General features: G+C 38.8%; 2 protein-coding genes across 2 annotated transcripts in view; one reads left to right on the top strand and one right to left on the bottom strand.

Annotated features, from left to right (window-relative positions):
* Window positions 1-18,747, top strand: part of LOC134657382 (equilibrative nucleoside transporter 1) — a 38,339-nt gene extending 19,592 nt beyond the window's left edge. Inside the window, exons 3-10 of the mRNA XM_063512923.1 lie at window positions 828-940; window positions 2,214-2,338; window positions 2,964-3,109; window positions 5,973-6,205; window positions 10,612-10,804; window positions 12,885-13,000; window positions 15,318-15,520; window positions 18,549-18,747. Coding sequence (XP_063368993.1) covers window positions 828-940; window positions 2,214-2,338; window positions 2,964-3,109; window positions 5,973-6,205; window positions 10,612-10,804; window positions 12,885-13,000; window positions 15,318-15,520; window positions 18,549-18,687 — 1,268 coding nt within the window. The 3' untranslated portion in view covers window positions 18,688-18,747. The remainder of the gene's footprint in view (window positions 1-827; window positions 941-2,213; window positions 2,339-2,963; window positions 3,110-5,972; window positions 6,206-10,611; window positions 10,805-12,884; window positions 13,001-15,317; window positions 15,521-18,548) is intronic.
* Window positions 1-24,138, bottom strand: part of LOC134657586 (transmembrane protein 80-like) — a 418,575-nt gene that overhangs the window by 23,848 nt on the left and 370,589 nt on the right. The window lies entirely within an intron of this gene.

The following is a 24,138-nucleotide window of genomic DNA, read 5'->3' as shown; positions in this document are numbered from 1 at the left end:
ATGTGGGTTAGTATGGAAAGGCAGGGTAATGAATGAAAATATTTATGCAGTGGGTAAATTCCTAAAGTGCAGACTTGAAGACTCCGGCCTGCATGCTATTGGAGTCTCTAATAAAACTAAAATTGTTTATATAATAAGTCGACTTAGCTTTACAACTTTCACAGTACGAGTAAGGTAATGATATAATCGGGTAAAATGCAGACACCAAATACGTATTTACCTTATGTGTATTTTAATTACTACCCGACTTAATGTATTCATAGTCGTAAAAACGGACTCCGTTGTCATTTATCACGTGATTCAGCAAAAAAGAAAGCCGAAAAATTTTCTACATATAAAAAACAAATTCACTTTAAAGTTTTATTTTATAGGACGATAGTCATGCATGCTTTACAGTCATTATGTTGCTCATGTAATTTTAGTAGATGTGGATCCAATCATACGTTTTCAGGGTTCCGTACCTCAAAAGGAAAAAACGGAACCCTTATAGGATCACTCGTGCGTCTGTCTGTCTGTCTGTCCGACCATTCCCCCCTTTATCTCCGAAGCTACTGAGTCTAATATTTTGAAAAAAATACACAAAATAGTTCTTTACCTATAGATGACAGGAAAACCTATTAAAAATGTGCAGTCAAGCGTGAGTCGTTAATGTACGGAACCCTTAATGGAACGCGAGTCCGACTCGCACTTTGCCGGTTTTTTTTTGTGTGTGGGTGTCATAGGCAACATTTTTAACCGATTTAACACGAGATGGTGATTAATTTAATGTGATAATGAACGAATGATAACGAACGAACAAACATTATATAATTTATTTTTGTCTCCAGGTATAGCCATGGACCTAACTCCACCGAAGGACCGATGGCACCTTATCTACATAACCTTATTGATACACGGGCTGGGGACGCTAACAGCTTGGAATATGTTCATCACAGCCAAGGTAATTTCAACACCTGATCAATTTGTGTACCTTTGTGTAGAAATTCTGTACAATATTAGAGCATGTACTATGGTCAATATTGGATAACGTTTCGACCTTCTAATTTGTTTGGACACATTTTTGATGAAGTATTTTATCCCTGGACACAAACTGTGTACTGGTACACAAAAAAGGGGTGTTATGATCTTATGATATGTCTGTGTACTACAGAGGGATCGGAACCGGTTTTTTGCAAAAACTTAGAAATAACCATATTTTTTTAATTATTTTATACTCGAAATGTAGGACTCAGTTGTGTGTTTAGGTTACGACTTCGTGTTATTAGATTGCTCAATTAGAAATGAAGTAATTAGCAAAGAACGAAAAAATACCGTTTCCGTTCCCATACAAAAAATACCGGTATCCGATCCCTGCTGTGTAGTACAGAAAAAGGGGTGTTATGACATGTCTGTGTAGTACATAATGTGTACTTGTGTAGTGGCATGGTAGCTCCCAAACGGATAAACCGATTTGAGTGCGGTTTTCTATGAAGGATTTGTGATACACCAACGATGACACAGCTCGGGGACCTTTCCCAAGCAACAGATATCATACAAAAGTCATACAAAGTTCAGATATTGCGTCAAATATGTGTATAATAAAGAATTAGGCGGTCACGTTTTAATATTTACCTTACAACTATATACATTAATATCTATCTAGTGAATTTTAATGCTCTGGGGGCCGATTTTTGAAATTCGACCGCTCGATTTCGCGTATTTCGTTCAGTAATATCTCCCCTACTAGTCATATAAATACTACTAATAGAATTGAAAACGAGTGGTCAATACCACTAGATTCCCAATTTCTATCACTCGTATTTCAAAAATCAGCATTTCGCCGTTTTCCACCGATTTTCAGGTGACGAAATCGAGTGATCGAAATTCAAAAATCGGCCCCCTGGACGCATTTTGCTCCGAAAATTGTGTTAGCTATGTAATTATATCAGAGGGTCGTTTGCTGCATGAAAACAATATCCGCTAACTGGCAACTAGGGTTTGCACCACGGATCCGAAATTTATGGGAATATCCGCGGATCCGGATCCAGATCCGGATAATTTCATACATTTCGGATCCGGATTGCAAACCCTACTAGCAACCTCATGCTTTGATTTGGCAACCGCATTAGGTGATCGACCCAGTGAAGATAGATCATTGATAAAATGTTTAAAAAACAAAAGTGTAGATAAAGTGTAGGAACTCTTTTATAACATTTCTTTGTTTCATTCTCTAGGACTACTTCACCACTTACAAGCTGGTTAACACGTGGTACGAAGGCAAGTACATGGACTACACAGGGCTCGCGGCACAGATACCCAACTTCTTGTTCAGCTGGTTCAACGTGTTCGTTAAGATGGGGTGAGTGAGCTGGCTGTCACTACCTTTACGCCATTTACTGGGACTGTTATCTTAATACTAGCTTTTGCCCGCGACTTCGTTTGCGTGGAGTTAGTAATTTGGGTAGCTTATTTTTACCCAATCTGCTTTTTAACGATTCCCCATACAAACTTCCACCCCCTTTTCACTCCCTTAAAGGGAGATTTTTGGGATGTCCTTCCCCGGGACGCAAACTATCTCCATACCAAATTTCAATTAAATCGGTTCAGCGGTTATTGATGGCCCATACAAATTTCCAACCCCCTTTTCACCCCTTTAAGGGGTGAGTTCTGAGATAAAAAGTATCCTATGTCCTTCCCCAGGACTTAAACTATCTTCATATTAAATTTCAACTAAATCGGTTCAGCGGTTTAAGCGTGAAGAGGTAACAGACAGACAGACAGACAGACACACTTTCGCATTTATAATATTAGTATGGATTTGAGATTTTTACGAAAGTGCTTGCCATCTGACCTTCCAACCCAGAGGCCGGGTAAACTAGGCCTTATTGGGATTAGTCCCATAGATGTATGAATATTTTAAGAATATTATCAATAAATGAGTATGAGTATGTAGATTCAACAATGTATTAATTATCTGTGTTCAGCGGAAACCTGACTACGCGCATCGTGTGGTCACTCAGCATGGAGGTGCTAATATTCGTGTTCACCATCGTGATGGCCATGGTGGACAGCAGCCAGTGGCCGGGCGTATTCTTCTGGCTGACTCTCGTCTCCATCTTCTTCTTAAACAGTAAGTTAAAGTTCTCTCAGCATGGAGGTGCTAATATTCGTGTTCACCATCGTGATGGCCATGGTGGACAGCAGCCAGTGGCCGGGCGTATTCTTCTGGCTGACCCTTGTCTCCATCTTCTTCTTAAACAGTAAGTTAAAGTTCTCTCAGCATGGAGGTGCTAATATTCGTGTTCACCATCGTGATGGCCATGGTGGACAGCAGTCAGTGGCCGGGTGTATTCTTCTGGCTGACCCTCGTCTCCATCTTCTTCTTAAACAGTAAGTTAAAGTTATCTCAGCATGGAGGTGCTAATATTCGTGTTCACCATCGTGATGGCCATGGTGGACAGCAGCCAGTGGCCGGGCGTATTCTTCTGGCTGACTCTCGTCTCCATCTTCTTCTTAAACAGTAAGTTAAAGTTGACCGGACTACCAGACTACGTTGGAAATTTTGCACTACGGTTTTCCATCTCCGGTAAAAGAGGCATAGGTAAACCGAAAACAAGATGGAAGGACCGTAGTGCTAAAAGATATGATTGAGTGCAAAGTATCCGAAAGCGACGAAGAAACGTCCTGTACAGTCAGCAGCAGAAGTTGCTAAGCGGGCCAGGTGTTTAAAATGATCTTGACGCGACTTTATTGTTAAGAGAATTAGAGCGTGTCAAGGTCATTTTGAACACCTAGCCTAACCTAGCCAGGTATGTGATATCTCCGGCTATAACCGCGAAAATCGAAGTTCGTAAATATCGAGCAACTAAACTACCTCTCTCACTCTAATTACAGTAGACTACAAGAGAAAGATGGCCGACATTTGCGAACTTCCGTGTTCGCGGCAGGCCCCCTGTGCCCACTTCCAACGCAAGGCTTCGCTAAAACACGGCGTCGCCACATTTTAGTGGGCAAACTAAAGCTCTACTAAAACACACGCAGATTTCTTCCATAAATCTGTGTGCACCTAAGTTTTGCTACATTTACTAGGGTTCCGTACTTAATTCCGTAGTTGGTTCCGTAATGTCATACTCCTCCCTGTCACAAATGACAAATAGCGAGGTTGACAAGCGAGCTGTCATCTCAGATAACAAAACACTCCGCACGGCCATTATCCAATCACATATTTGGACCTCCTCAGCTCATTCAATTGACTGTGATAACAGTTATTGATGGAGCACTATGAATTACAATAGTAGTTTATGCAACAGTGATATAATAAGGGTTCTTAAAATTCAAGGGTCGAAGTTACAAAACGAGACGTAGTCGAGTTTTGTAAAAAAAGACCCTTGAATTTTAAGAACCAATTATGAGCTGTTGCATACATTACTTTTTCTATGACAGCTGCAGCAAAAAAAAAGAGTTATTATTAAAAAAAAGAGTTATTATTTAAAAAAAATTGAGTTATTATTTAAAAAAAAAAGAGTTATTATTGTAAATGAAAACATACCTCTTTCAATCAAGATGATCGGAACTTGTATCTTTAAAAAAAATAAAGCAGTTGTATTATTAGCAGTCATCTTATGAGCCTATAGACAAATCATTCAAATGACATTGCTTTAGATATCACTGTCAGTCATTTAATTGACACATTTAAGTGCTGGAGTAGAAAATAGTAGTTTATGCAACAGTGATATAATAAGGGTTCTTAAAATTCAAGGGTCGAAGTTACAAAACGAGACGTAGTCGAGTTTTGTAAAAAAAGACCCGAGAATTTTAAGAACCAATTATGAGCTGTTGCATACATTACTTTTTCTATGACAGCTGCAGCAAAAAAAAAAAAAAGTTATTATTAAAAAAAAAGAGTTATTATTAAAAAAAAAGAGTTATTATTTAAAAAAAATTGAGTTATTATTTAAAAAAAAAAGAGTTATTATTGTAAATGAAAACATACCTCTTTCAATCAAGATGATCGGAACTTGTATCTTTAAAAAAAATAAAGCAGTTGTATTATTAGCAGTCATCTTATGAGCCTATAGACAAATCATTCAAATGACATTGCTTTAGATATCACTGTCAGTCATTTAATTGACACATTTAAGTGCTGGAGTAGAAAAAGAATATTATATTTATTTAGAGATACTAAAATGTCCTTGGGGTTAATGGGGTATTTAGGATAAGATCGGATAAACGGATATTAGCGGATATTAGAGAATGGTCATTCACATTATACTTATTAAAATATTAAGAATTGGGTACTTTCCTCTAATAAATTATTCCACACGGTGCACGAAATAAAGCACCAGATAGTTATTAGAAAATATGGATAGCAGTTATTTTTAGACATAATTTCTATTTAATAAATCGGACTTAAATATAAAAAGTAGTTGAACTGACCGTGACGTCACTATACACGTTTTCATATAAATTCCATCTTAGCAAATCGTTTCGACAGTTCTAAAAAAGAAGCTGATTTGACTAGCAAAGTTTGAGTAGCAAAGTAACCAATTCACAACAACAATAAATACCATTTAAAATTGTTCCTAATATGTTAATAAGTCTAAATACTCCTAAATAAAAATATGTATACCCAAACCAGACAAAAACATATTTTATCAAAACTGTATTCAATACAGGGTGCGAAATTATCCACATAATTATAGTCTTTGATAATTATCGCGAAAATTATATCGCAGGTATGGATGGTGCTATATTTATTTTCTTTGAATTCTTTGATACAAAAAAAATATTTGGCCGTTCTTTTTATTTTAGGTTATTATCAAATCGATAATTAGCCTGATAAATTATCACGACAATTATCAAGATAACTATCATTGATAAATCATTTTTTTTAAACATGCAGATTACGTCTGCGAGCGATATTCCAAATTTTATTTTATCATTGATAATTATCCATTAGAGCACTGATTCAATAGGTCCTACCTTAATTTCAGGTTGCAACGCGATCTTCCAAAACTCCGTATACGGCGTAGCGGCCCGCCTCCCTCCCCAGTATACGGGCGCCGTAGTCCTAGGTTCTAACGTGTGCGGGACCCTGGTGGTGCTGGTCGAGTGGGCCTCCGCTAGCATCGGGGGCAGCAAGCGCACCGCCGCCATATACTACTTCATCGCCGGCATGTTCGTGCTGCTCATATGCTTCGATACTTACTTCGCGATGCCTTTAAACGTGAGTTTAGAATATTTAAGTAGTGTTCTAAGCGTGGTACGGTAGTAGGTTTTGACTCAGTACACGGACGCCGTAGTCCTAGGTTCTAACGTGTGCGGGACCCTGGTGGTGCTGGTCGAGTGGGCCTCAGCCAGCATCGGGGGCAGCAAGCGCACCGCCGCCATATACTACTTCATCGCCGGCATGTTCGTGCTGCTCATATGCTTCGATACTTACTTCGCGATGCCTTTAAACGTGAGTTTAGAATATTTAAGTAGTGTTTCGTTCTAAGCGTGGTACGGTAGTAGTATTGATGGGTGCCACTCGAGCTTTGGAGACAGCGGACGGCGGTTATCTAATACTTGATTGTTCCGATTTTCTCACACTTCGCTCTTCCGTTAATCGTGAATTATACCCTAAATCTACATACGAGTATATAGACCAATGTCCAATTCAATACAAAGGGACATAGTCCTAGGTTCTAACGTGTGCGGGACCCTGGTGGTGCTAGTGGAGTGGGCCTCAACCAGCATCGGAGGCAGCAAGCGCACCGCCGCCATATACTACATCATCGCCGGCATGTTCGTGCTGCTCATATGCTTCGATACTTACTTCGCGATGCCTTTAAACGTGAGTTTAGAATATTTAAGTAGTGTTTCGTTCTAAGCGTGGTACGGTAGTAGTACTGATGGGGGACACTCGAGCTTTGGAGACAGCGGACGGCGGTTATCTAATACTTGATTGTTCCGATTTACTCACACTTCGCTCTTCCGTTAATCGTCAATTATACCCTATATCTACATACGAGTATATAGACCAATGTCCAATTCAATACAAAGGGACATAGTCCTAGGTTCTAACGTGTGCGGGACCCTGGTGGTGCTAGTGGAGTGGGCCTCAACCAGCATCGGAGGCAGCAAGCGCACCGCCGCCATATACTACTTCATCGCCGGCATGTTCGTGCTGCTCATATGCTTCGATACTTACTTCGCGATGCCTTTAAACGTGAGTTTAGAATATTTAAGTAGTGTTTCGTTCTAAGCGTGGTACGGTAGTAGTACTGATGGGGGACACTCGAGCTTTGGAGACAGCGGACGGCGGTTATCTAATACTTGATTGTTCCGATTTACTCACACTTCGCTCTTCCGTTAATCGTCAATTATACCCTATATCTACATACGAGTATATAGACCAATGTCCAATTCAATACAAAGGGACATAGTCCTAGGTTCTAACGTGTGCGGGACCCTGGTGGTGCTAGTGGAGTGGGCCTCAACCAGCATCGGAGGCAGCAAGCGCACCGGCGCCATATACTACTTCATCGCCGGCATGTTCGTGCTGCTCATATGCTTCGATACTTACTTCGCGATGCCTTTAAACGTGAGTTTAGAATATTTAAGTAGTGTTTCGTTCTAAGCGTGGTACGGTAGTAGTATTGATGGGTGCCACTCGAGCTTTGGAGACAGCGGACGGCGGTTATCTAATACTTGATTGTTCCGATTTTCTCACACTTCGCTCTTCCGTTAATCGTGAATTATACCCTAAATCTACATACGAGTATATAGACCAATGTCCAATTCAATACAAAGGGACATAGTCCTAGGTTCTAACGTGTGCGGGACCCTGGTGGTGCTGGTCGAGTGGGCCTCAACCAGCATCGGAGGCAGCAAGCGCACCGCCGCCATATACTACATCATCGCCGGCATGTTCGTGCTGCTCATATGCTTCGATACTTACTTCGCGATGCCTTTAAACGTGAGTTTAGAATATTTAAGTAGTGTTTCGTTCTAAGCGTGGTACGGTAGTAGTACTGATGGGGGACACTCGAGCTTTGGAGACAGCGGACGGCGGTTATCTAATACTTGATTGTTCCGATTTACTCACACTTCGCTCTTCCGTTAATCGTCAATTATACCCTATATCTACATACGAGTATATAGACCAATGTCCAATTCAATACAAAGGGACATAGTCCTAGGTTCTAACGTGTGCGGGACCCTGGTGGTGCTAGTGGAGTGGGCCTCAACCAGCATCGGAGGCAGCAAGCGCACCGCCGCCATATACTACTTCATCGCCGGCATGTTCGTGCTGCTCATATGCTTCGATACTTACTTCGCGATGCCTTTAAACGTGAGTTTAGAATATTTAAGTAGTGTTCTAAGCGTGGTACGGTAGTAGTACTGATGGGGGACACTCGAGCTTTGGAGACAGCGGACGGCGGTTATCTAATACTTGATTGTTCCGATTTACTCACACTTCGCTCTTCCGTTAATAGTCAATTATACCCTATATCTACATACGAGTATATAGATCAATGTCCAATTCAGTACATGTTCGTTTGGGATGTTCGTGCTGCTTATATGCTTCGATACTTACTTCGCGATGCCTTTAAACGTGAGTTAGATAATTTACCTAATAGCAGTGATTAGTTCTAAGCGTGGTACGGTAGTAGTACTGATGGGGGCCACTCGAGCTTTGGAGACAGCGGACGGCGGTTATCTAATACTTGATTGTTCCGATTTACTCACACTTCGCTCTTCCGTTAATCGTCAATTATACCCTATATCTACATACGAGTATATAGATCAATGTCCAATTCAGTACATGTTCGTTTGGGATGTTCGTGCTGCTTATATGCTTCGATACTTACTTCGCGATGCCTTTAAACGTGAGTTTAGAATATTTAAGTAGTGTTTCGTTCTAAGCGTGGTACGGTAGTAGTATTGATGGGTGCCACTCGAGCTTTGGAGACAGCGGACGGCGGTTATCTAATACTTGATTGTTCCGATTTACTCACACTTCGCTCTTCCGTTAACCGTGAATACCCTATATTTAATTAAATACGAGTGTATAGACCAATGTCTAATTCAATACAAAGGCAGGCGTGTCTCACTCCGCGATTTCGTCGCTTTGCTACAGGTAGCTAAAAGTTCATCCGTTCGGCCCCAATTTTGGGGAAAGCCATAAGCCGCGCGTGGCACTGTCGCCACCTAGCGGCCATATCTGTGCTGATCGTAACAGACGCGTTTTGTTAGAGAGTGAGTCTTCTGTACTTAGTACTATTATTTATTCTGTGACAAAGGGCCATAGTCCTCAGTTCCAACGTGTGTCCTTGGAAGTGCTAGTGGAGTGGGTTTCACTAGCATCGGGGAAAGTAAGCGGGCGGCCGCTATTTTCTGATTTTACCACTAAACGTTAGTTTATCGAGTTGGACATAGGTCCTGTTTAATACAGAGCTTATACATAAGCCTCTGTATAATTGATTTATTTACTTATTTGTTGGTGTAATTTGTTGTTTTACAAGTTAAGATTTGTACCTACATACATATTTACATAATGAGATTGAAATACTAATATATTATACATTGTATGAAATATAACATTGAACATGTATGAAATATCAGTTAAATATTGGACCTTTAATTGTACTGTCCTATGCCATTATAGATATTGTTTCAAATTTTATTTTAATATGTCGTTTTCATTCAGCCCACTTCGCAATGCAGTTTCATTGTAGTTTTATTTTTGTTGCTGTTTTTAAAGTGGGCAAATAAACGCTCTACTTACTTATTGCACGCATATTTATTTATAAATTTGTGTGCACGTAAGTGTAGCTACATTTTTTCTGAAAGCTATCAAGATTCATTCCGTATTAGATGTGTAAACTGTATGACAAATCCGTGCTTTTAATTCGACAGCTAATGTAGATGGCTGTAAATTATGCGGTATCTTGGGTTGTCAAAGTTTGACGCTTGATAATGGGGTTGGCCGGTCGTAGTATTTAGCAGATGGCGCCATCATAGCTTGCCCTGTCAGTCCCTAGAATTGTGAAAAAAATTTTTTTTAATGCCCTGGATGCCAGCCCATTAAGCCAAATCTCATAGAAAAAGGGGCAAGCTATGATGGTGCCATCTATGTAAACCTTTGACAGTTGCCAACCCCATTGAGTTATAGCATAGAGAAATATAGTAAGACACTGCTCACTCCATACATCAGTTCAGACTATTAATTTCAGTGTCTAAATCTAGCATCAAGTAGCGGAACTATCAGTGCTGCTACTTGACAATAGATGTAGCACCGACCGGAAAGTCTTATCTCAACAGCATAAGACTTTCCGGTCGGTGCTACATCTATTGTCAAGTAGCACTACTGATAGTTCCGCTACTCGATGCTAGATGCTAATAGTCTTTTTGGTACTAAAACTGATGTATGGAGTGAGCACTCTATGTATTTTTTTCTCTATGGTTATAGCAAAACATGGCGGCGTATAGGTACAGCGCCATTTTCTTAGCTGTCAAACTCGGGGGCATGTTCTTTTATTAGACCCTTAAATCTTAATGAATCTTTGAAGCTGATAAACATTAACTTGTATATAAGTCCTTCATTTTGCTACGTTCATGTTATTAACTTTTTTATTTATTTTCCAGAGATTCTACCGGTACCACGACACGCTACAGCAGCGCACGTTACGCGTGAATCCGGCGCTGGCCGCCACAGGTCAAGAAGACACTAAGAAGAAAATACCTTACAAAACCATCTTCAGGCAATCCTGGGTCCAACTGTATAATATATGGCTGGTGTTCTTCGTGTCGCTGGCCGTGTTCCCCAGTGTGCATTCTGGTATGTTCTATTTACCCTGTATACACAAGACACTACTATAATACCGTACAAAACCATCTTCGGCCATCCTGGGTCCAGCTGTATAATATATGGCTGGTGTTCTTCGTGTCGCTGGCCGTGTTCCCCAGTGTGCATTCTGGTATGTTCTATTTACCCTGTATACACAAGACACTACTATAATACCGTACAAAACCATCTTCAGGCCATCCTGGGTCCAGCTGTATAATATATGGCTGGTGTTCTTCGTGTCGCTGGCCGTGTTCCCCAGTGTGCATTCTGGTATGTTCTATTTACCCTGTATATACAAGATACTACTATAATACCGTACAAAAAGCATCTTCAGGCAATCCTGGGTCCAACTGTATAATATATGGCTGGTGTTCTTCGTGTCGCTGGCTGTGTTCCCCAGTGTGCATTCTGGTATGTTCTATTTACCCTGTATACACAAGGCACTACTATAATACCGTACAAAACCATCTTCAGGCAATCCTGGGTCCAACTGTATAATATATGGCTGGTGTTCTTCGTGTCGCTGGCTGTGTTCCCCAGTGTGCATTCTGGTATGTTAATACTGTATTTTTCATGATATAAAGTTATTCACTATAGAGAGAGAAAAAATCGTGCTCTGAAGTTGTAAATTTTACTACAATCAATAACTATTTGCCTAAGAGCAGCACTAGGTTTTAGAATCTCATAAAACGATTATTTACTCAACATTTATTTTTGTTTTCCTAAAATCTTTCTGACGCTTACAAAATATTCGTTACAATGGTAACGATTAGAAAACAACGCGGTTCGTTTTTCCTTATATTGTTCGCCTTTACGGTATTGTATTCAAAGAAACTATAGTCTGTCAAGCTGGATATGTCAGTAGCAATGTAAAGCAAACTAAATTATGGTATCCCTAGGAAACGAACCAAAAGCAGCAATGTACATCGATCAACGATGAAATGTAAAGTGGTATCCAGACGAGACAATTTTTCGCCAATCTGTTGAAATTCTCCGATCGAATCAGCAGGTGCGGACACATAAATGCCAATTTTCATAGTAATTATCTATGGAATGCAAATTGGCCAATTATTTTCCTGATCAAATCGCCTGATTTGATCAGTCCCGTCTGGATACCACTTAAACAAAACAGTTCCACAGCTAAGATATAAATGACACGCGTTCTCGAACAATTCAATCTTAGTGTTGCTAACCCGCAATTTTTCAAATTTGCCGCCTTTTTCTACTGACAAGATTTGCTTGACCAACTATAGTTTTCTTGTCATAAATAATCATTTTCTTATGCCCACTCCCAACGCAGTGGTCTCGCTGAAACATGGCGCTGCCACATATTTTAGACAGTGGGCACAAAAGCGCATGCTAAAACACACGCAGGTTTTCTATAAATCTGTGTGCACCTAAGTTTTGCTACATTCTCAATAAATTAATTACATTTATGTTCAACTAAAATCGCTACTACTGAAATATGTTAACGTCCCGGCCACGATTTGCGCGACCGGCGACGGCGGCGGCGGCAACCATAGGTGAGAACGAAAGGTCCGATCGCTGTGTCTCGCTCCAACCTATGCGTCATCGCCAGTCGCGCAATGTCGTGGCCTAGCCGTAAGATGTCTTCCTTACTAGCGTTCAGATGGATATATACAGGATAAAAATTAAAAACTACGCAGGATAGGAAGCGCTGGTGGCCTAGCGGTAAGAGCGTGCGACTTGCAATCCGGAGGTCGCGGGTTCAAACCCCGGCTCGTACCAATGAGTTTTTCGAAACTTATGTACGAAATATCATTTGATATTTACGTCTCTTTTCGGTGAAGGAAAACATCGTGAGGAAACCGGACTAATCCCAATAAGGCCTAGTTTACCCTCTGGGTTGGAAGGTCAGATGGCAGTCGCTCTCGTAAAAACTAGTGATTAGTTGCCAAGCGGACCCCAGGCTCCCATGAGCCGTGGCCAAAATGCCGGGACACCGCGAGGAAGAAGATACAGGATAAAAACTACAGATCTATTGTCCATTTTAGGTCATAACTATGCTAAAATTTTGCAAAACAACTAAATGAAACTGTTAATTTTCCAGATGTGAAGGCTATCACGCCAGGTTTCCTCGGAGACAACTTCATGAGGCTCACCTGCTTCCTTACCTTCAATTTGACTGCCATGATTGGGAACATCACTGCCAGTTTGTTCCCATATGTAAGTATAGTTGGTCAAACCCATTTGTCAGTCAGTAAAAACCAGGAAAATTATACTCAACCTTTCCTTTTGGGTGCTAGTACTAGTGTAAGGCAAAGATAGTATGATTCTCTCCGCCTATGTTTGAAACGAGACAGTCCATTGACAAACTATATATACAGGGTGCCCAGTAATTAATGGATAACCATCTAACCACCAACAGGGCACCTTAGGCTGGTCCAGAAAATGCACTTATAGGTCTAGTAAAAGTTTCGTGGTTTTCGAGATAATCGAACTTTTCTGTCTTTTTTAATAGCTAGTTCCACCATACTTCAAATTTAGAAAAGTATTTAACCACGAAACTTTTACTAGACCTATAAGTGCATTTTCTGGACCTGCCTAAGGTGCCCTGTCGATGGTTAGAAGGTTATCCATTAATTACTGGGCACCCTGTATACCTACCCATTATATTTTCGCATGCTTTTCTTTCTCGGGTTATCTGAAATTTTTGCTTAAATTTTAAAAGTTGACTTGTACTTTACTGCAAGAAGACACATTCTATTCTGAAGAATATGCAAGTATTAAGGTAAACGTACTGGTGCTCGACGCGGCCCCAGTACATGTCATCTTGAAACTTAAGTCATTGTCAATAGAGGTGACAGCAGGGTGTCATCTATTGGGAATTAGCATGTCGAGCATTAGTACGTTTACCTTATAATGTTGATAACATTCACTACCACTTTAAGAAAATCATACAATGTCATTCACAAGTCGGTATAAACTTAACGTGGTTTTAGATGTATTTATATGGTCTCATACTCATACTCATACTCATAATCTTTATTGCATATCACATTGTATCTTAACCTATTGCATAGAATCGTGTACAACATGACACCCTGTAGGGCACAGCAAACAGTTTATTCAAGAGGACATCGAGTTTTTTGTACAAGATTATATACTTAAATGTTATTTATCTGTCTGTAAAATATGTTATGTTTGTTATGTTATTTGTCTGTAAAATATGATGAGTATAGTATAGTAATACTGGTTAGATATTATTAAGTAGTAAGTAGTAATTAGACAGTACTAATTAGCCCAATTCGCAATGCAGTTACATTGTAGTGTTATTTTTGTTGCTGTTTTTAAAGTGGGCAAATAGACGCTTAACTTATTCATCACTCATGTTCTTTCATAAATGTGTGTGCACCTAAGTTTAGCTACATTTTTGTGTATTTTATTACTTTACTAGCGAACCGCCCCGGCTTCGCACGGGTTAACAAATTATACATAAACCTTTTTCTTGAATCACTCTATCTATTTGAAAAAAACCGCATCAAAATCCGTTGCGTAGTTTTAAAGATCTAAGCTTACATACAGACAGACAGAGAGCGGGAAGCGACTTTTTATACTATGTAGTGATTACATTGACATTTTCATTTTAGTTTGTAAGTAATTTTTAGATAAGATATTAAATTACATGCACGAAGTTAAGCTCAACAGCTTTAGTTGCGCGAACTTTTGAACTTTTTTGTCAACTTCAACCTTAGATTATTATTAAATTTATACAAATTTATACTTACAGATAATTTATAAACCAACCGAGATTTATAATTATTATGAGTTGAGTTAGACCAACATAATAATAACAGCATAAGTACCTTCAGATCCACAGCGCAGGCTTCGTCATCATACAGAAAGCTCATCCACCTCAGGTTTCGTCAAAATAACCTAGATTATTATTTACTTTTTACTTTTTATCCAATAACCTAATGTCATCAGCTCCGCGCACAACCTACAAATATCCTACTGCATCGTGTACGAAAAAGTCTACATGCCGATATCTAATTCAACTAATTGTTTGCCCTGTCTCTCATTTTAACGTTTGTGTGACAAAATCTAACACAGGTTTGCTGAGTTTCCCGAATGAGTGGTAATATAGTTGGTCAAACCAAATTGTCAGTAAATAAGAACAAAAAAACTATACTCATCCTTTTCTTTTGGGTGCTAGTACTATAGTTCGTTTTTTTAGCATTAGAAATAAGGTAAACAATCTTGATGGGTCTTTTAATTGAAAAACACATTTTAAAAATAAGTTACGGTAAATATGTAACAATTATGAATCTAATACGATCTTTTATAGTCTTCTGCTTTCATAAACAATAGTTATTGATTTTTAAAAAATGTTTTTCAATTAAAAGACATGTCAAAATCGCTTACCTTCTTTCAAGTTCTTTCTAATCCTAAAAAAAACGAACTATAGTGTAAGACAAAAATAGTATGATTCTCTCTGTCTATGAGACAGTCCTTTGACAAACTATAATTTACTTTTTTTCAGCCCACAAAACGCTGGTTGTCAATCTTCACGACGGCCCGCCTGGCCTTCATACCATTTTTCCTACTCTGCAACTACCAACCTAAAGGCGTGACTCGAACGCTCCCAGTACTTATAAACAATGATATTGTGTATTGGATCGGCGCTGTATTACTTGGGTGGAGTTCTGGACACGGCAGCTCTTTGGGGATGATGTATGTCAGCAGGTAAGTCTATTAGCATTATTTTGTATGTAAAATTGACAAACGACAATGTCTGATAAAGTCATAAATATTAACAAAGTGCGGCCCACTTCAACTACTATGTGGCACTTTGCTGCTAAAAGGTTGTCGACCGCTGATGTATGCTATAAGTATATTAAAAGTCGGTTTCAATAATCACACTTGACAGAGCTCTAGGGTCGGTTGCATAAAATTGTCTATCATCATTGAAACGTTTGCTTAATTTTATTGTATGGGAAGTATAATAGTTCCTCGTTGTATGACGTCTGCTGTTTATTGTTAATTAACCTTTTGAACGCCAAACGGCGCATCCATTTGCCGTGCCACTGACGCCACGGGGGTAAAATTTAGTAAATAATGCCAACCTAAAAGTGGGGTGTTTTTCAGTAAAAAACGATCGACGTCAAATGCCGTCTTTGGCGTCGTTGTCACGATTTTGCGTTGACGTCAATTGCCGTCTGTGGCGTTCCAAAGGTTAAAGTCTGTATTTTGAGACAAATATCTTATTTTCCGAAAACGTACTCACGGACATGTTATTTTCGTGTACCCTTCATTTAAATCAGCCGCATTGCGGGTGTCGAAAGCCCTTGGTCCAAATGAACAGGCGGGTTCACACAGAACGATCCGCCTCGCGAGGAAATTGCCGCGCGAAGCAGCTCGGTGTAAGTAGACGGGTCTCGGCCGCGTTGCCTCGCGAGGCATGTCTTCCCCGACCGAGCTTCTCCGCGCGGCAATTTCCACGCGAGGCGACTCGTTGTGTGTGAACCCGCCTAATGACGTTAAATATGAAGTTGGCGCTGTCAATTTTGTTTTGGGCGCTAGCAGACGTGTCTCACTCCGCGATTTCGTCGCTTTGCTACAGGTAGCTAAAAGTACATCCGTTCGGCCCCAATTTTGGGGAAAGCCATAAGCCGCGCGTGGCGCTGTCGCCACCTAGCGGCCATATCTGTGCTGATCGTAACAGACGCGTTTTGTTAGAGAGTGAGTTTTCTGTACTTAGTACTATTATTTATTCTGTGGCGCTAGTACGGACGCTCAGGTATGCACCAGAATAAAACAAAGTGCTTATATGCGTGTGTAGTAAACCATCGCGAGCGCGGACTTCTGGCCGAAGGGTGTGTTTCGGCGGTTCCGTGGGAATCTGCCAATTCCTACACCGGAACAGGCGACACAACAGAAAACCATGTCACCGAAATAATTTTTAGCTTGTAAGATTTTTATCATTGTATGTATTTTAGTTTGTAAGGTATGTATCTATGGGGCCTTAGTTGCCTGATAATAAATGATATTTAATTTTAATATCCTTTTTCTCAAAAATGGACGGCAAAGTCGACGTTGCCGGTTAAAAAATAGGTCACGAAGTGCGTAGTTTATGGTTATTCAAAAAATTAAAAAGTTAAAACATTGCAGTCTCGATTTCGGGACTGCAATGTTGCATACAAATTCCATTAACTTTTTAAAACTTTAAATGGCCATATCAAATGAATGGACCTATCCATTAAACAGCCAAACAGATGATCAGCACTTATTATTACAGTAGAGTCCGGTTATAACGACGCCCAAGGGACCGCTGATATTACGTCGTACTAACCGGACGTCGCACTAAACGAACTGCCAATTTTAATATATTTTTTTAATCAAAATAATGACGTCATTTTGTATTTATTAATACTTATGCGAGAATCAACGAAAAAAGAAACATTTTATTAAAATATTCATTTACGTTAGTGTTACAACACTTTGTCTTAAATGCAGAGACTTATGTGTTTAGAAGAAGCCACTTTTGTAGGCTCGCGTACTCACTCATCATCCGCAAATTACTGAAATTACTCGAATCCCGTAAAATAAAAAGTCGTAATTTTTAGGGATCTAATCAAGGTGACAATCGTACATCAACAATCAAAAAATAAATAAGTTTTTTTGTCAAACATTTCAATTTTGACTCAAGCTTTTATCACGGACTGTTTACTTTTGTTTCAACAAGCAACCTATACTCAATTGAGACAATTCTTACAAACCCAAACTCAATTAGGATAAGTTGTTTTATCAAACAGTTCCTATGGCCACCTCCAGCTCGAAGGTACCAAAATATTGCATTGTCACCCAACTTACATAATTATGTATGTGAAGTTTAAGCTCAATTGAATAATGCGAATTGGGTTTTATTTAGTTTGCAAGATTACGAAAAGTCAGTTTTTCATCTTGCTGCGTATAGGCAAAGGGGCGAGGGGAGTTGGGTGCGCGGGACGGAGTAAGCTTCTTACCAACAATTTATTTGTAAAAATTCGTCGCTCGTCGTTGTAACCGGACTTGACGGACGAATTTTGTGTCAATTTTCGTCGTTAAAAGCGGTCGGTCGTTATAAGCGGAGTCGTAATAAACGGTTGTACTTTCATAGTAGCTCATACTAAAACCAAACAAGTGCTTATACTTACGTCGCTATAAGCGGTTGGTTGTTATATGCGAAGTCGTACTAATCGGACTCTACTGTATAATGTTGGTACCACGACTATTTAGGTGTCTCAAATACGTTGGCGTATTTTCAGCAGAAAAATAGACTTCTTTTTTTTTAAAGGCGGCAAGCAAATCTTTTTAATGGTTTTACTTTTTTCTGTGAAAATTAGAACGTTGCTTCTGTAAAATATTTCTATTTCTGGCACCATTTTTGAGAAAAGCACTATATATGACTCGGCTGGAAGGCTACTCGCTGGCTTCGGATTCAATTAAACGGACTCCCAAGGTCGTCCGTTTAAAACGAATCCTCAGCCTGCAAGTAGCTACTTCCGAACCTCGACAATAATGTACTATAAAAAGTTTAGAACTCGTTAAATAATGGAATTTGTATGCAACATTGCAGTCCCGAAATCGAGACTGCAATGTTTTTAACTTTTTAATTTTTTGAATGACCATAAACTACGCACTTCGCGACCTATTTTTTAACCGGCAACGTCGACTTTGCCGTCCATTTTTAAGAAAATTCTATTTAATTATAATATCCTTTTGTTATTTCCAGCACGGTGGCGCCCGAGCACGCGGCTACAGCGGGCATGCTGGGCGGCGCCACGCTGGTGACCGGCATCACGAGCGGCCTCGTGTTCGCCTTCCTCGCGCCCGTGCCGCTCGTCGCCAGCGCGCTGTGGAGCTCCGCCTAGCGCTGGCCCGCCTACCTCCACGGCCTGTGGACTATCGCGGTGAGACTCGTCACCCAGTGATACGGGGATTAGGCAGTGGCTAAAGCTTTGGATTCCTCCGAAAACGGTGCCGTCATAAGACGGCCGTCACATAGCGGCAGCAAAAGACGACCGTCTTTACGGTGGCGACATGTGGAAAGTACCACGGCGTCATAACACACCGTCATCCACCAAGGTCAAAGCGGCAAATTTGAAAAATGTAGGCGCGATGGGATAACGTCCCATAGAAAATTTGAATTTCGCGCCTTTTCCTACTGACAAGATTTGCTTGATCATCTATAATTTACTTGGAGGATGAAATATCATCAGAAGAGGAAAATAATCGTAGTACGGAATCATTTATTCAAATCTCGTGTCATTTATTCAAAATGGCGTCACCGCTATCTAATAAAACGTTCACGAAACTATCGACAAGGTCATGACGGCCGTCATCTTACGTTACGTTGACAATCAACGTAACGTAACGCCGTCTAGGAAACCGCGCCATCTTGTTTACATAGACAACGTTCTAGTGACGTCAGTCAACGCTATATAGCGGCCGTAATATGACGGCACCGTTTTCGGAGGAATCGAAAGCTTAACAGTGTTCGCAGTGATCGGTGTTGCTAGGATCAAATGTAGCGATGTAAACTAGACTCGTCACACTAGTAGTCTAATGATCGATGTACGACAGTGTCCAGCGGGCGTAGCCCGGTCGAAATTTTATCGCTTGTCACCATGCCTGTCACGTTCTAACAAGTATGTAAGTGCGAAAGTGACGGGCGTAGTGACAAGCGATAAAAATGGAACCATGCTGCGTCCGCAGAGTAGTTAGTGTTACAAGGGTTTGCCTTTTAAAATATAGATCAAATCCGATGAACTCTTAGTAATCTAACGACAACAACTAAAACAGTGTTCAATGTTGCTACACTATCCACAAACCAAAATGAAGAATGGGATCATATTACCATCTCTTTCACACCTACGACTATGGAAGTGTGAATGAGAAATTTACGACCACAATCGTCAGTTTGATTTGCGAATAGCATAGCTATTTGATCACTTAATAATATACACTTGACATCCTACGTCTAAACCTTTCGTGAACTATATTCGTCACACTAATATTCAAGAATCACGATGTTCGACTAAACGGTGTTTAGTATTAAAAAGTCGCCTTTATAAAGGTACTATTGATATTATGTATGGTGCGTATTTATTCGTTATAATTAATACTGCAAAACATTGAAGTGAAGGTACACTCGGTATAGCAATCCCATACAGAGTGTACTTTAATCAATGCTCATTATATACATTTGAAGTATGTCTATTGTTATCAAGTTCGAACCAGTTGTGTTGCAAGGAGATTGAAAGATGCTATTAAAGATAGGACTATAACTAGAGTGTATAAAAGTAAATATATAAAAGACTAACAAGAAACGATTTTAAAGTGGTGTATTAAAATGTGTCGGTATTGCAAAAAAACTGTTTTGTAAAAAAACTGGAATCTGTCAAATAAAATGAATCGGTAACACTACGTCATATAGACCTATACATAATGTGACAAAATCGAATTTAATAAGTTTAATTATATTTTATTAACTGGTTCACTTTGGTTAAAAACGAAACACTTTTTATAACTAAGAACATTTTAAAATCTTTTCTTGCTGTTTGCTATTATAAGACGGATATAAGAGCGAAATTATGACATATTCAGATAACTTAATTCATAATCGAAATTAAATAAGATGTGTATATTGAGAAGCAAATTGCATGGGAATAAAATATAATACAATGTATATACATAATAAATAATCGTATGAGAAACGGGCTCGAAGACAGACTTGCTAGGCGATATTAAGACTACACACAAGAGAAATAAAAATGGGTGTAATTATACGTACGTTACGTACGTACGTTGTTACGTAAGCATTTGCTAAAGCAAGAGTTCGAATAATACCCATCATTATTATATTTATAGTATGTATTTTATAAATATGTGGTAGTTTATATATATATTATATTTATTTATGTAATTTATAAGTATAGTTTGCTTTTTGTAACTCACTCAATATATTTTCTCTCTGCACCAATTGAAGGTATCTCTGTTTGGCCCTATGGTTGACTGGTAGAGAATGCCATTTGGCATTAAGTCCGCCATTTGTACATTGTTGTATATATTTTGTGCAATAAAGTTTAAATAAATAAATATTTCTTAAGACCAGATATGGCTGTTAATAAAACTAATCTGAGAAAATATTTGTCTTGGATAGGATTCGAACCTGCTAGCTTCCGTAAGGCGGTCGCTCTTACCAAAGTGAGTTACCACGTACCCACCAAGACGTGAATTTTAATTAAATATTGCTATAATTGTACCCATTATTATTACTTTTGACTATAATCCATGCTTGTGCTTCTATATAATATAACTACGTAAAGTGTCATTCAATAGAACTTGCTAACTATGTAAACAAACCGCCATACTAAAATTGACACTGAATGTCAATTTACTAGTAAATTTGGTTTACATAGTTAGCAAGTTCTATTGAATGACACTAGTATAATGACAAGTGTTTATATACGCCTGTCTTGTATATGATATAAATAATGTTAAGTTTGTAAGTCGATTGAAAAATTTATTATAGTTAGTACAAAGCAGTTGAAGCAAGTATTGTTCGAAGAAAAAGGCTATGTTGCGATCAGAAAGTTATAGTCTGTCAAGCCATTTCCGTCAGTAGAAAAAAGCGGGAAATTAAAAAAATATAGGTGCCAAGTGTTATCGTCCCATAGAAAATTTGAATTTCGCGCCTTCTACTGACAAAGTCGTTCGACCGGCTATATAAAATGTTATAATTACTACTTTAATTTCAAATTTGCTTGATTTTATTTTCGTTAAAATTCCAGTACTTATTTTAATTCCTGAGATTTTGTTTTAAATTGGCATGTTATATGATTGCATGTATTAAATGAGGTTTCGTGGGATAAGTGCGCCTTTTCTAGAAATATAAGCATGGAATAGGCACTGTCACCATAGGTTCACATTGTCTATTTGATTTTTGAGGTGCCTTTTACCTGAACTTGTATTTCTGTAAGGGTGTCACAGGTGTTGTGAGTTAATCTTTCCAAAAAACGTCTTTATAATAATTATTATACAAATAATTGAGATGACATTTGGAATTTTTTCTCACTTCTGTACCCTACTTAACCTTACCAAACGCACACTGTTTTTATGATACACTACTAACTTTACTATATTACGCTAATATAATAACAGGCAACTGAATGGCACTTATATAGTCATATATATCTATAGCCGACTGCCTGATTAAACTTTGACTACAATTAGTAGCTTATATAGTTTAAACAAAGGGACTCCAGTTAAACTAGAAACTGTCAAAGTACAAGATTAGTCACAATTCTTTTGTAATTTTTTATATTTTTGGTTACAATTATAAAATCGAAACATGTAGTTTAATTGTAGTGCCTTTTTTGAATACCGGCTGGATTCCTCATAACATATTTTGGGTATGTTTTATAGACTGAACTAATGTTATGTTAAGTAATTAATACGGATTAGATTAAGGTTCAGTCCGATGAGGAAGGGTGCCCGTTGACTGTTGTGTTCAGTATGTTTGAGACCAAATATCTTTTTTTTTATACTGGCGCGTCCACACAGAACGTGCCGCCTCGCGAGTAATTTGCCGCGGTACAGGCGGTGTAGACGTGCCTCGGCCGAGGCATCGCGGCCGCGCGTACATTTGCCTCGCGACTCTCGCGAGGCGTCTCGTTCTGTGTGTACTCGCCTATTGACTAGAAATGTAAAAGTAATTTTACTAATATCACTGCAAATGTTAATTCATAGGTGAAATTCATTTTACTATTTTGTATTACCAGTCAATTTATTGTACCGTCGTTGACACAATTAACTGACTATTTGTTTTAACCTTTAATGCATTGACTTGAGGTCGAAAATGATCAGTTGAGACTGTTTTTATTACTCAATTATTTTTTAGCAACGAACGTGTTCCCCTGAACATTTGCGTTTCGACATTAAGTTGTGAGTTTTTTTATGTGATAGTAAATGTTTTTTTATTTATTTTCTTTTTATTTCTTTCCATTGTCCATTATTATCCATTAGGCATTCAATCCATTTGGTATTTGGCTGACTTTATTCTGCTTGGTAGTAAGAAGAGTTTGAAGTAGATGGCTTTAGTTTGATAGTATTAAAGTTGTACCCTGGTGCCTTACTCATCTTCCATTCCTTTACACCATCACACTACATAGTAAATGAAAGTTTTTATTAGTTTTGCCGTGTAGAAGAAAAAAATGCCACTTAATGCCATCAAATAACACTTTGTTGATACCCATAGCCTGAAATTGCCCAAAAATAGGCTGTCGATGGTATCATGTGTTGTGTTGAAACAAAAGGTACGGCTTGTCATTAGGCGGATCTACATAGAACGAGCCGCCTCGCGAGGAAATTGCCGCGCGAAGCAGCTCGGTCGGTGGGGAAGTGCCTCGCCCGAGGCAATGTGGCCGAGGCACGTCTACTCTACACAGACCGAGCTGTTTCGCGCGGCAATATCCACGCGAGACGGCTCATTCTGTGTAGACTCGCTTTTGTTCGTAAGGCGTACTGACGTGCGAAATTATTGACAATGGAAAATTATTCTTATTTGCCAGTTGGACCTTTTATCAGCACATATATAAAGGCAGATTTTTGATATACTTCGGCATAATATACAATATATAGTAGGTAAGGCATAGTATCGAACAGTCCATGTGAGTATTAAATATTAATTATTTATATAAATATCAGGACATATCTAGGATCAGTTATATTAAACTATAAATAAACAGATTAAATTTTGTAATCTGTTTAGTACAAAGATTAAAAATTCGTGCTTCTAACCCTGGTTCACGTATTCAGTTACCACAAAACGTGTAGCGCCATCTTCTTCAGCTGTCTAATCTGGGAAATGCGACTTTTTTTTACAGCTCACACATAAACATTAATTAAATCTTTGCTGGAATATTAAATATGAAAATAGCATTATATGCAACATTATGAAAATATAACCGAGGACAATAAAGGGAGTTTTGGTAATGGATTTAATCTGGAATTTACCATATACTAGCATACATACATAACTAAAATATATAAGTAATTATATTATATGAAGTATAACTTATGAAGTATTTACATTTCCCTATTACGGCTATTGCATATTCCGATTATATTCATTATAAGCCTACTTCTGAAAAAAAAATCGTAGGTAAGTATATGAATTTATTCTCAGGAACCTTATGTAATAGGGAAAGGAAATGCAGTAAATGCTTTCTGTGCTATATTCCTGTTCCATCTTAAACTTTCAAATCTGTCATCCAATTTCATATCATTCACTTATATAAACTCGTGTATAAGTATAGTAT

Source organism: Cydia amplana, chromosome 20 (genome assembly GCF_948474715.1).
Source record: "Cydia amplana chromosome 20, ilCydAmpl1.1, whole genome shotgun sequence".
Taxonomy (NCBI): Eukaryota; Metazoa; Arthropoda; class Insecta; order Lepidoptera; family Tortricidae; genus Cydia; species Cydia amplana.
Note: the sequence above shows the minus strand (reverse complement) of the source record. Positions and strands in the feature narration are given on the sequence as shown.